The sequence below is a fragment of the Rhinolophus sinicus genome, linkage group LG06 (genome assembly GCF_036562045.2).
Source record: "Rhinolophus sinicus isolate RSC01 linkage group LG06, ASM3656204v1, whole genome shotgun sequence".
In the NCBI taxonomy this organism is placed as follows: domain Eukaryota; kingdom Metazoa; phylum Chordata; class Mammalia; order Chiroptera; family Rhinolophidae; genus Rhinolophus; species Rhinolophus sinicus.
The window spans coordinates 59484126-59497830 of NC_133756.1; the positions used below are offsets into that span (position 1 = coordinate 59484126).

General features: G+C 46.0%; 1 protein-coding gene and 1 long non-coding RNA gene across 4 annotated transcripts in view; one reads left to right on the forward strand and one right to left on the reverse strand.

Annotated features, from left to right (window-relative positions):
- The window catches only part of E2F3 (E2F transcription factor 3), a 73506-nt gene extending 65315 nt beyond the window's left edge, over window positions 1–8191 (reverse strand). Inside the window, exon 1 of one of the 3 annotated variants that reach the window (XM_019734283.2) lies at window positions 7580–8191. In XM_019734283.2, coding sequence (XP_019589842.1) covers window positions 7580–7966 — 387 coding nt within the window. In that variant the 5' untranslated portion in view covers window positions 7967–8191. Of the gene's footprint in view, window positions 1–6392; window positions 7006–7579 lie in introns of those variants that run through there. The other 2 variants (XM_019734284.2, XM_019734285.2) reach the window with 2 other exon arrangements.
- On the forward strand, window positions 7796–9120 carry LOC141572139 (uncharacterized). Its single transcript, XR_012497318.1, has 2 exons — window positions 7796–7930; window positions 8037–9120. It is a non-coding gene; the product is annotated as an uncharacterized LOC141572139 (long non-coding RNA).
- Window positions 9121–13705: the final 4585 nt, after the last annotated feature.

The following is a 13705-nucleotide window of genomic DNA, read 5'->3' on the forward strand; positions in this document are numbered from 1 at the left end:
TCTGCCATTCAGTCTTAGGCCACAGTTTACTGTACAGAAGTGAAATGACATTAACAATGCAACTGTATTAACACATTTAATCATAGAAACAAAGATTGTAGTCACAACACTATTACTACCAAAAGTACTATTATAATAACTTTATTCTTCCATTCTTTCTCCCAAGTCAATGGACAGTTTATGAAGAGATACAAAGATCCTAAAGAGTACTTTAGGAGAAAACCGGCCCATGGTTCACGCCTCCCCATCACCACCAATTTTAGAAAGGTGTTTTGGGCTTCAGTGAACACTAGGGCTAGCCAAGAAAGCAAACAACAAAGGACAGCCCGGCTCCATAGACGTCCGTGGACGGGAAAGGCAGTTCCTAAGCACATGACAAATATGAACTCATTTAATCTTCCTAAGCCCATGGAGGTAGGTACAATTATTTCCCCATTCTACAGGTGAGGAAATTAAGACACAGAGGGGAAGTGATTCGCCCAAAGACACAGCTAGTAAGCGGAAAGAGCCAGGCACTCAGGTCCTAGGCTCCATCGTCTTCCTCTTAATACTCAGCTGCCTGCTGTTCACTTTGCCTTTTAGGTGGAGGGTGTGGATGAGCCTGCTCCTCTCCTATGGGCTGCCAGACCCAGAAAGGGTCACGAAGGATGGTGTGGGGCCACAGGGCTACTGCTCCGGTATACTTCTGGAGCCTCAAGGCATCAGAAATGAGAAGGGCAAAGCAGAGGTGAAATCTAGCGGCTCTGAGTTCACTTCCTATAACTCAGTGTCCAGAGCCACCACATTCAGGATCCTGAAAACAGCAGGGAGAACCCTTTCTCAGCAGCCCATCAAGAGCATGCTGCAGGAGCCAAAAGGATCTCCAGGGTGGCCAGGCATGAACTGGCTGGGAGGAACAAGGGCATTTTGCCCCTCCACTCCCTGAAAGATGGACTGGATCCACCAAAAGATCTTCCGGGGGAAACCAGCTTCACTGGTAACTACACCTCTCATCAGCTGCTCCTTACTGCTCAGTGGCTGTCAGACCAGACCTGCACATGGCACCTTTCTGGTTTGTGGGTTATAGACCAGCCATATGTCTCTACCCCTAGTGAGTCAGTGAACTACAGCCACCTTGGATTGTGTTTCACTTTTAGGCTTCAGGGCTTGAAGTGATTCTATTTTTAAGCTTCTCAGTTCCACAAGTAAAAAAAAAGACATTTTAAGGAAATTAGTTCTGGCTTTTGGGGGATGGGACTGCCTCTTGAAAGAGTTAACTGATCAGCCACTTTGTTAAACCAGAAACTTTCCTGGACGAAGAGCACCTAGTCTAATGTTGGTGGGCAAGGGCCCAGGGCCCTCTGAACCCCGTAAGTCACTCAGGACGTGGATGGCCCAGGACAAAACCTCCAATTCCAGAGCCACACTGCGCATTGCGTCTCTGCTAAAGAGTGTCAAAAATCCTTTTAGGTTCTATTCTCCGTGAAGTGTATGTTTCCCTTTTTGAGCACCAGAAATGTCATTTCCACAGAAAACAATCAAATTTGCAAATAACAAAGCTTTAAAAAATACTATCATGTTTTTATTATGTCAGTCATTCCTTCCATTTGAAAAAATTCCCTTTCATTTAACATCTAAAGTAGTTTTGCTTTTTTTGTATTTTTGAGAATGAATTACTAGAAAACCAACTGTTCCAAGGATACTGTATGTGTACATTTTAAAAAAATGTAACTACTCCCTACAGCAATCTAAAATGTATGCTACACATCCCAATTTTCTCATGTAGGGCACTGGAGACATAGTTAAGGGAGACATAGTTAACTTTCTCATGGTGAATGAGACTGCTTCTAAGAATTCAAGTCTCCAGTTTCAGTTCTAGCTTTGCCACTAGCTAGCTTGTGACCTTGGGCAAGTAACTTAACTGCATTGGTTCTTGATTTCCTCTAATGCAAAGTGAAGGCGATTGGGTCACACATAATTCTGTTGCTTTACAGCTCTCAAATGTTATGATTCGAAGACTGTCAGAAATATTGACTATTGCCTATGCTAACCTAAAGCATTGTTCTTGGGGACTGTCAAGTTATAAGAATGTTGCCTGGACACTACAAATGGACCCAGAGAGATGAGGAACAGTAACAGAAAGCAGACTAAAGTCAATTGTATTTATTCTTTTTTATCTGCTCCCTATTCCTTCAGCTGTCAATTCTCACTGCTATCAACCTCCCACTGACATAAACTGCTGCCTTAGTTTACAAAGCAAAGCAGTGGTCTGCTTCCCTCAGGTTCTCCAGCAAAGCAAAGTGCGTGGGCTTTGTGATACAAACTGCCAACCAGTGGGCTTTATCTCTTCTTGTTCAAAGTCATATTGTACACAATAGTGGCCACCCTGGTCATCAGACTGACCCCCAGTTAAGGTTTGGGAGGGAGGGAGGGAATGAGAATGCATTCCTGTAACTTATACTTTCTTTGAGATCTAAAGGCACACGGTTTTGGGGGGAGAGTATCTTGAAGCAAAAGTGGGAACAGAAAATAAACCAATTTATTTCTTACTGAAGCAAAAGCTATGGGCATTATCCCTCTACATTAACCCCCACCTCCTCCCTCCAAGTTTCCTGTTCCCATCTTAACTGTTGCTTTTTTGTACCTTCTGCTGTGTATCTTTTTTTGTGTAAGATACATTTTCCATGTCACTCATTGAAGCCAAAATGAGGATCAGAGTAGGAGGAAGGAGATACCATTAGTGGTTTCCTATATTTACTGCTTTCCCAGTTATCTTCCCTTCTTAGTCCCATGAAAAAATGATTAGTAGAAAATGCTTCTTAGCAATTGTAAATACAGTCCCTGAAACACTATTTTTAAGCTGCTAACAAGCATGAAAATATGCATTAAACCACATGCTTAGTACCTCCAAGAATTCAGGGAAGTTCCTATCTTTAAAAAACAAAGTGAAACAATCTGATAAGAACTAAAATCTACTTTTTACCTTGCACTATTTGGGGTGGTTTCATGGGAATCTATGAGGGACTTGATTCGATGAGCATAGACAATTGATTTTCACTCATTCTAATTTAAGATGTTCATAGAAAATAGGTGTTTAAAAAGGAATGGGAATTGGTTAGCCTGAGAAAGTAGATGTAAACTGGACATACGTATAAATGGAACACATGTAAATCACCTTAAATTAGATCAACAGCCAGAAAATTAACTGAATATTTGAAGCTTTGCCAAATGGGCCCAAGTCCTTTGGAAAGGGGTTAAAGGTATCTTTGGGGATGGCAATGAAGACCGAAGAGTTAAAAGAAAACTACTGCACTGTACCTCTGGGAAATGAGAATAAAAGCAACTTTTGCCCAAAGTCTTTCAATCTCCAGGTGCTGTTAGTCATGTTTAAGCTTAGAGTATTATTTTCTGTTTTCAAGTTAGCTTTACACAGCACATTAATCTCACAATCTACTCTTCCAAGTATTACACAAGGTGACGATTTATAGAAAAACAAAACAAAAAAAATCTTTTCCTGTTCACAAGCTTGGGTTCCTTAGCTCACAGTGCCACATTTAAGGGTGCTTTGTTTCAGAGGATGATTAGAGTGGCGCCCTTGGTACTGATTATGGCACTGAACTATTTGTACTGCCCCGAGTCTGGGCAGTGCATTATATTAAAACTTCCATTTTGGGGTATGCAGTGACTAAATATTCTCTCCTAGCTTAAACTTGGCATCAACTATATATCTCAGCAGAAGCAAGATTATTGAGTACAGAACCACAGGAACTTGGCATATTTCTTCTTTTATAGTTGTACAGGAAAAAAAAGAGACCCAGCTATAGCACCTATGGTTCCTCCATTCTTACAGGAAAATTTCAAGCATTATGAATTCTTTTCCAAATATAATCAGTGGGTTGCTTTGACTGGATGAAATGAAATCAGATGTAATAGTCTATTGTCTTTTGCATTAACAGAGCCCAAATTTTCTAGAAGTAGAATGAAATAATTTCAGCTTCTTTTTAGAATAGGCAGAACATGAAGAAGCCCTTTCTGTTCCAGAAAATAGCACTTCTGACTGGTTTCTCTAGAATCCTTCCATTTCCAACAGTTCACCATCTAAAACTGAGTTTATCTAGTGCATGTCTGACTTGGTGACAATTGAGAGTTCAGTTCTACAAAAGCCACTGAGCATAGATGTACCTAAAAGTTGGCAAGTCCATGAGTCATGGGTGGAGTGAACTCAGGCAAAAAAGTGAGGATGAGTTGCTTTAAATTTGTCATAACACAAGGCACAAGCTCATGCTCGGTCATTCAGCGGTTCAGCATCATATCATCTCCATATAGGCCTGTCACACTGATATGTCCCTATTTTACCCAGTGCTAGGAGAGCCATGTTTTATAGATTTAGAAACCTAAATCAATTAGGTATAATCAATTACATTTCACTTTAGAAAACTTTTAAACATTTTGCTCATATATGTAAATAAAGGGGCAGCTGTGCATGTGGTCTTATACCATTTCTCTAAATTATAGAAAATAACATTTCTGCATACTCATTCTACTGGGTGTCTCCTATTTGCTAGGTGCTGTGTTTTACATGCATTATCATACTGAACTCTTAAAAAGAAACTCCAAGTCAGTGCTGTTACTGTCCCTATGTAAACAGGAGAAGAAACTGTTTTGAGACATTATTTGCCTAAGATCGTATCATACAACTTATAAAGGAGAGGCAATCAGCTAGTACCTAAGCTAGTACTCATGCATATTTTTTTCTCATTAAAAAAAAGGTGAATAATTTGCTCCTGGTTAAGTTCTTAGATGTTCTTGAGACAGAACAGAAGAGTAAGAACCAGGTGAGTCTGCAACTTTGACCACCTGAACACAAGTTCTCAACTACTTCTTGGACACAAAGTATTTAAATGGTCTCTTTGTTCAGCCAATTACTTAGCAACCCCAGATTTGTGGTTACTGTTTAGGGAAAGAATATCAATAAATTTCAAGACTTAAATAGAAGTCTAATATAATTTTGATAAGAAAAAACTCAAACTTTATATTCAGGGCTCATGAGTTTGGAATTATATTCTCATGGCAAGGAGGGCAAGGTTCTGAAATAACTTGGAAGGTGGTGAGGGTGATTTTTTATACTTTAAATACAATGAACTACATAAGTTTGGCTAGACAGTTTGGGAGACCTGGCCCAACAAGCAGGCTAAGATTCCTTAAAAAAAAAAGCAATCTGGTGGTCTCATAAATTCCCATTATCAAAACTACCCTCCCATAAATCTGAATCCAATCCAATCCAAGAAGTATGTCAATAGCTGGTTGTTTCATGTTAGGTTTATGATATAGTAACAACTGCGTAGGGGATAAATATGCTTAAAATATGTCCAAGCATGTTTAGGTCAAGTCAGTAGTAGTATTTAATGCTAATAAAGCATGGAATATTCCTGTGACTGAGAATCTAGCACACCGGACACTGCCTGTATAAGCAGGTACAGTACTGTTTCCCACCCCGCTGGCAGACCCTAGTCACTGAAAAAATACACACACACACAAAACGATCACCTTCTTTGAGACTGTATCACACATCCCCAAGCAAGTATCTCTGGGGCTGTAAAGCAGTTAAGATCCAACCCCGGGGAGAAATTGGGAAGAGTAAGGAAATAAAAATTTTCATTACTCCAAAACCCATCTCATTTCCCAAAGTATACCTAGGTACTGACCTTCTTAAAGACCCCTGCAAAATTTTGATCCTCCAAAAAATAAACCCATTTGGCAAGGTGAGGTCAACGATTGGTATTATCAACCAACCATTTATCTAAAGGAGTCTGGATCGTTTCTAGCCTCGTGGGGGCCAAGCCTGACCACGAGAGTGAAGACAGGAGGCATGGAGGAAGGGAACGAAGGAGAGAAGGGGGGGGGGGGGCTCCGGGCCACACTTCTTTCTAGTATCAACAAAAAGAGAAGCCGCATACTGACCTAAATCATCTCTCAAAGGCGCTTTATAAATTACAGGGACAAAGGGAGGGGGTGGCGGGTGGCCTGGGAATCCTACGGACACCCAACCCTCTGACCCGCCCCCTCCCCCTCTAGCACAAGGAAAGGAAGACAGAAAATAGAGCTCAACTCGGCCATTGGCGAGAAGCCCCCTCTGGTTTTCAATCGCCCTTCCACAGCCCCCACCCCCTAGAAATAAAACACACGTAAACACCAAACCCATTCCCTGCGGCGGACACTCGCACCCCGAGGTTCCTAGAACCGGAGGCCGGGGCATTTACTTAGTTAGATTTTTCTTGCTTACTCATTTCCCTCAAGCACCCAACCCCCCGTTCCCACTCCAAAACCCCGCTCAACCGCCTACCCCCTCGGCTCCAGCCCCCAACACAATCCGGTGCCCCCGCGGCGGCCCCCGCGCGGTACGGGTCACTAACCTGCTGCTGTAAGGGCATTTCCGAAACCAGCCTGGCTCCGGGGGAGGTGGGGGGGGCTGCTGGAGAGGGGCCGGGAGGGCCGAGCAGACCGGCGGCGCCGGGCGAGGGCGGGCGCCCGCAGGGGGGTAGAGAGAGGAGAGGGAGGGTGGCCGTGCCGGGGGCGGGTGCGAGGGCGCCGGGACGGTCCCAGGCCAGGGAGCCGGCGAGCAGGAGGAAGTGGGTGCCCCCTCTCCCCCTCCAGCGCCCCCTCCCGCCGCCGCCTCCTCCCCAGTCACAGGCGCGTCCTCCGCGCACGTGTGCGAAACGTCACCGGCGGGTCCCGGGGAGAGGGACAGACCCGGGCGGCGGGACGGGAACACGGCCGCACCCGCCCTCCGTCGCCGGGGGGCGGGGAGGGGGATAGGGCGGAGAAGGAAGGGGTAAGGGGAGAGGCGGGTCAAGGGCAGTACCGGGGCCGGGCGAGGAAGGCCCGGGCACTCGGGCCACGCGGGCGCCGCTGCTGCCACCGCCAGGATGCGCCCAGGCCCGGGCGCCAGCCGGCTAGCCCCTCACCCCCAGACAGCCCACGCCCACCTGGCTACCAGCTCCACCACCTCCCAACACACCCCGCTCCGCTGCCCCTAGCCCCTTTGTTGCTGGGAGTTACAGATCCGAAATGTGACAAGCACTGTGTGGCAGAGCTCCTGCGCTCCGAGCACGCTTTAGGGACCCCTGGCCACCGACGGGCCTCCAAGGCCGATGGGGTATGATCAGCCCAACAGTACCCCGCTTTCCACCCCCCAGAGTCCCCCACTCCCCAGTTCACTACTCCCTCCCCCACCCCCTTCTCCATCCGGGGCGTGACCCCATCCTACGCCGGAGAAAGAGGAAGCTTCGAGTTGGAGGGGAGGGGAGAATGGGGGTAGGGAAAAGTGCAGGAAAAGAAGGGGGGGCGCGAAAAGTTTCAGAGTGTTTGATGTGGTTCGCGCCAAGGCAATCCCCACTACCCCGCGCGCCTTGCGGAGCCCCCCAACCCCACGGGCGCTGAGGGGAGCGCACAAGTCTAACAATAAACCCTCGTTGGAGGGGCAGCCCCGAGGCCCACGGCACTCGGCCCGCGCTCTCCCGGGGAAGCGCGCCCACCAACCCGCAAGGTGCGAGCCCACCCTCCGCCTGGGCTGGGGACACTGGGAACCGGAGGGCATTACCGGAGGGCCGCCGCCGCTGCCGCCGCGTCCCAGCGCTGGTGGCTGCTGCAGCAGCCCGGCTCTGCTGGAGGGTCCGTGCGGCGTGGTGTAGAGAAGGCTGCCGGCGGTCTGCTCCGCGCCGGGGACACTGGGGAGAAGGGGGCCGGCGGCGACGACGCCGCTATGGAGGGAGGAGGAACAGGAGGTGGTGGAAGTGTTCGAGGTGAGGATCTGGATGTACGCGCCCGGGGCGGCGGCGGCGGCAGCGGCAGCGGCGGGGAGGCCGGGGCTGGCTAGCAGTGCCCTTTTGTCCATGGAGGCTGCAGCGGCGGCGGCGACTGTCGCCCCCTCCCCACCCCCGGCGGTCACCAGGTACTGCTCCAGGGCGGGCTGGATCCCCTTTCTCATCTCTCGGTCCTGCTCTTTTTATTGCTATGGTATATTAATGTATTGTTTTCAATTTCTTTATTATTTGCAGTCGGAGTTTCCAAGTCTCTCCTTCTCTCCTCCCCGCCCGGCGCTTCCGAGCCCCTTCTCTCTCTTTTCTTTTTATTTTTCGGCACCGCACGGGCCCCGGGGGCCAAAAATAATCGGGGCTCTGGAGAGAGGAGGGTCCGGGCCGCACGGATATCGGGCCCCGAGGGGGGTTGGAGGCGTCGGGGGCGGCCGATGCAACGGATTGCGAGGCGGCGGCGGCAGCCCGGGTGCTGCGGCCGGCAGCTGAAAAATGGCTCCAGGAAGCTGCTGCTGACAATGAATGAAGGGATACGGTTTACGCGCCAAGGTCCTCCCGCGAAACTCAGATTTCCCGCCGGCTTTTCAAACCATATTTGCATATCCCCGCCCCTCAACCCGCCGAGGACCGTTCCCACAGCCCATTGGGCCTCTGTCACCTTACTTCAGTCCCAATCGTAGAGCAGGACCGGGACTTGATGGCTTCCATTGGCTGCCATGCATCATGGTTACCTGGGCGACCGGGGTGCTATTTGCATAGACCGCCTTGATTGGGAAAGGGAGTTTTAGGAGGTGGGGCAAAGCCTTTCCTCTTCCCACGGAAGACCACGCCCGCTACAAGCTCCGCCCGAGTCCCCGCCCACCAGCCGGGCGGGCGCTGCTGACCTGGGCAGGGATTCCGCGCCCCGCAGACTCATTGTGGATCCAATCTAGAGCGCAAGTTTCGCTTTTGGAAATTGTCAAGGTGACCAAGGGGACACCTTTGGGAACTCCATTTCCTTTGACCAGTTAGTGTAATAAGTGAACAACAACCGGAGATTTTCCCAAATCTGTGCCAAAGGCAAGTTGGACCATGCGGAGGATGCCTGGCAGGTGGAAACCGAGCCCTTTAAATCATGGGTTTCTCCCTTCCTGAAATTCAACCAATGCCGCGGCGAGAGCTGATCCGGAGGCCGTGGCTGATAGACAGAAGCATGTGGGCAGACAGTTTCGTGGGGGCAGAAGGTTGGACTGACGTGAAAGCGGGCACCATTTAGTTAACATTCCAGATCATTCCTGGTAGCTTCATTATTAGCCTGGATTGGGTTTAAATAAAAATTAACTCTGAATGTTTTGTCGAGTACAGTCTCACCACAATATTGGTCTGACCCTAGCAAACACCCCACACTGGCCCAGAAGCACCCAGGTCAGTTAATCAGGGCTAACCTAGGACTGATCTGCGGGTTTCTAATCTGCCAAGCAGTAATCCGAAGAAGTACACCCTTCCCACGATGACGTCTTGCTCCCAGCCAACCCTGCTGCGTGTACTGGCACCGGCACCTGACAATCTCTGTTTCCTAGCAAGTAACTTGACTAAAAGCAAACACGACGACCCAAACCTATCCCAAAATATTTTAAAAGAATTTTTTTACTAACCTAGAAATTGTCATCAGAAAAATATTGTATTACTGTTAAATTGACGTCTGTATGGCTGTAAAGTATTCATAGTTCTTAAAATTGAAGATTGCTCCTGTGAGACTGAGCAGGAAAAGGGACCCCTGCAGGAATGTGGGGAAAGGTGTAGGACACAGGTCATTACATGAAGTTCCAATCACTGAGGATTGCACAAAATAGCTGCTGAGCTGGTGCTCACTGGGTGATGAGGATTGCAATACCTCAAGCCCTTTCCCAAGACTTTATTATTATAATCATCATTATTAATGGTAATTTCAAAAAACTCATATGCTCAGTCTTATGAAAGGCCTGAAAAGATGTGTCAGTTCAGGCTCAGACTCCTTAATATTCCAGTCCTGTTACATTGTCTGAGACAGAAGGAGCTAAACATACTGTTAAATCTTGCACCAGGCAGAATATTTTGGTCTTGCATTCAAGCCAGTTGACGATCCATGGCCTAGTACCCAAACGTTTATTGACCCAAACATTTATCATAGAACTGACACTAACTTTAGGGGAGATTAGGTGGTACATCAGCTCCTGGTTGGGCTAGAGGCTATGTATTTGCAACTTCCATGATATTGTTCCATTAATATTGCTTTCCACTGTGGGTCACTATAGAGAAAACTAGTACTGTAATTAGAGAGTACCACCTGCAGAACGTCACTCGTAGCATGCATTTGGTGGTGGTGAGGGTTGAGGGTGAGTGGTGCTGCAACATACAGCCATTATAGACCTGCATCTTCAGATAAGAGACAACCTTAGGACTTGGAATTGTGTACATGAGCCCCACTGGAGTTTCCACAAGTGATTGCAGTAAGATGGCTATGACACAGCCACAGGGAAGCAAGTGTTCATAATCCAGATCCACACCTGTGATTCTGGTTTAAAAAACTTTGAAATATTTACCATTCTACCTTGGCCAAGTTATATTTTTAATGGAGGGTATTTGGCCGAGAAATATGTTTTGACCTTGTATGTCTCAGGATGAGGAGGTGGAGGTAAGGGTTCAAAGAAGAGGAAGACAAGATGCTAAAGTTTGAGGTAGGATATTAATTTGTGGAGAGGTGGCATACTTTAGTAGAAAGATAATGGGCTTTTTAGCCAGAGTAATCTGGGTTTAAATTCTGCCTGTGCCACTTACTAGCTATATAACAATCTTTAAAAGCCTGTTTCCTCATATGTTAAATAGGGCCCCATATTGAAAGGTTATGATAAAAAGAGGCAATAATAAATGCAAAGTGCCAGGCATGTAGCAGGTGCTCAGTAAGTAGCAGCTTTTAATAATTCTACTTACTCGTGTGGTTGTGCTCTGCATCTCTTTGTAGTCCCATCTGACTCCCAGCCTCTAATCTTCCTACTGCTCCTAGATATCCACTTGCTGTGGCAGTTTAGCTTTGTCCAAGAGTAAGGAAACAGTTGTGTCCTGGTTAGTAGAGATGATAGAATCCTGACTTCAGTTCAGGGTAATAAAATAAAGTCAGCTGTGCTACTTATCTTACTCTAACCTGCAATTCTATTAGTGGCCAGCTTTTGGCTGGTTCCTAAGTCTGAGCCCTTCTGACCTTCCCTTAAAGGTTAGACTGTTCTAGCACTAGAGCCAGACTGTTCTTGCCAACTACCACCTCACCCCACTTTCCCTTGCTCTGACAGTGGCCCAAAGCAGCTAGTTGTCCCAGAATTGGCCTGTGTAGCTGGTTGAACACTGCCCCGCTAAATACATCTAAGTCTTAATCTCCAGAACCTGTGATTGTGACCTTATTTAGAAAAAGGGTCTTTGCACATGTAACTAAGTTAAGAATCTAGAAATAAAATCATTCTGGATTATCTAACTCCAACGACAAATGTCCTTATGAGAGACAACCAAAGAAGAGACACAGAGAGGGAAAGAAGGCCATGTGAAGATGGAGGCCGAGGTTGTAATGTGCAGCCACAAGTAAAGGGATGCTGACAGCCACCAGATGCTGGAAGAGGCAAGGAACAGAATCTTCCCTAGAGCCTCTGGAGGGAGCTGAGCCCTGCCACCTTGATTTTGGACTTCTGCCTTCTAGACTTGTGATAGAATACATTTCTGTTGTTTTCAGTTACCCAGTTTGTAATTTATTATGGCAGCCATAGGAAACTAATACAGTCTGTTAGCCTGACTGCCAGAACCCTCAAACCTCTTAGCTGCTATTCACCTTATTGTGTATTGCTGCCAAGATACCATTCCTTACTGGACACCAATGGTACTAATTTCCAGCGTGGGCTATAGCCCCTGTTAAAGATTTTTTAAAGTATGGTTTACTGGCTACCTGGCACTGACTCACCTAAAGAGCTTGTAGAAATGCAGATTCCTGAGCTCTTCTCCAACCTAATGAATCAGAATCTTTTGAGGCAGGACCCAAGAATCTCATTTAACAAGTCCCTGCAGGTAATATTTTTGAGCACTACAGCACTAGAGTCAGCTGTCTGACTTGACTGCTTCCCATTATTTCTCATTGCCATAGCAAGAATGGCCACTCGTATTCCTAAAGGCCTTGATGGGTGTTTCTAATCTTCCTGCCTCTTCTCATCCTGCCAGTTAACATAAACTCTGAATTCCTATTCACACACACACACACACACACACACACACACTATATATATATATATAAAGTTTAATGTTACAATCTTCCCTAAAAGTCTCATTTTCAATTTTGAAATACAATTTTGCCAACATCCAAAAGATCTATATAAATAACTCCCAAGAAACAATACTATTCAACAGTTGCATGGGAATTCAATATTAAATCTTCAGATGGAAAAATTGTAGATATAGAAGATTAAAGAAACTGCTCACAAACCCAGAATGCCCTTGTAACGTCTAAAGTTTAAATTGTGCTTCTAATTTAGTTCAGCCAAATCTGGTTGCCACATTGAATTTAGAGTATATAGTTTTAAATTTTAGGGTCTGGAGAAGACTAGTTTACGATTTTAAGGCTTTTATATTGCAGTTCAGTTAGTTACCCACATAGAAATGACATTCTGTATTTTATCTCCTGGTTAGGAAGAAAGAGGAGCATGTCCGTAAGCCATTACCACATCAAACACTAGTAACAAAATTTCTAGGTACTTATCCGAGAAAATTGACCATTATAGTTATTATAGATAGTGGTTTAGTTACCAGGGTAGAGTTTCTTGTTTTCAGTTCTTTGACCAGGAAGGCACTATTTGGGTAGAGCTTCTGTGTTTTAAAATAAAAATAGGATGAACTTCTGGCATAGAAGCTCTCAATGACACATCTACTGAATCTGAATCTCTGGTTGGAGCCCAGGGACCTGCATGATAAGCCGGAATAATTGTGATGCAGGTGGTCCAAAGAGCACACTTTGAGAAACACAGGCATACAGGCCTCCATGATCTTGCAATCTCTGTCCTAAAAATTACCTTCTTAGACAACTATGGCACAGAAAATTCCCTTGTATGTAGTATCTAGCAACCAATGTTACCATTGTTAGCCTATTTATTTAGACTTTTGAGGATTGCAATTTACCTCTTTTACTAAAGCTCTTCCTGCTCAATTAACAAGTAATGTGTGATTCAGACAAAATACACTGGATGGAAAAGAAAGGTGCTATCTCAAAGGTGTATGTTTCCTTGCCTTTTTGAAACATCTTTATTGTAACGAAAAATACAGATTCAGAAAACCAAACAAAACAAATGTATGGATTTAGTACCCACAGGCCCATTTGTCATGCACTGTCAACAACGTTCCCTATTTAAAACCCATAAGAAAAGAGATGCAACCCGACCACCAACTACGAAAAGGTAGCTTGCGTTTCTCTGCCTCCTCCTGTTCCAGGTCTCATTCTAATCATTGCCCAAGTGAATTGAGCATCTGGCTTCTACTTCTCTTCTTCAGCTTGCATTGTCAAGTTCTTTCGGAGCAACTGGAAAGAAAATAGCTCATAGCTTTCCTTTCCCTTGTGGAAATGTTTGCCTACATGGCTTTGTTTCGATGACAATCCAATGTGGTGGGTTCAAAATTAATGTTTAAAAGGAATGTAAAGGTAAATCTGAGGATAGCGGTGAGGCGGCTATAGTTCCTCGCTCTCACTTGCTCTTGGAGGGCAAAATCCCTCTCAGTTTCAACTGCCCTTCCCATATCAGCCTACTTGCATCCCAGTGAAGATCCATTGGCTCTTTGGGGCTTCTCCTGTTCTTTGGTCCAACAGGCACCTCTCAGTTCTTTCGTCCTTCCTCATATACAGGCGCTGATACCACACAGCCCTCGTGGCA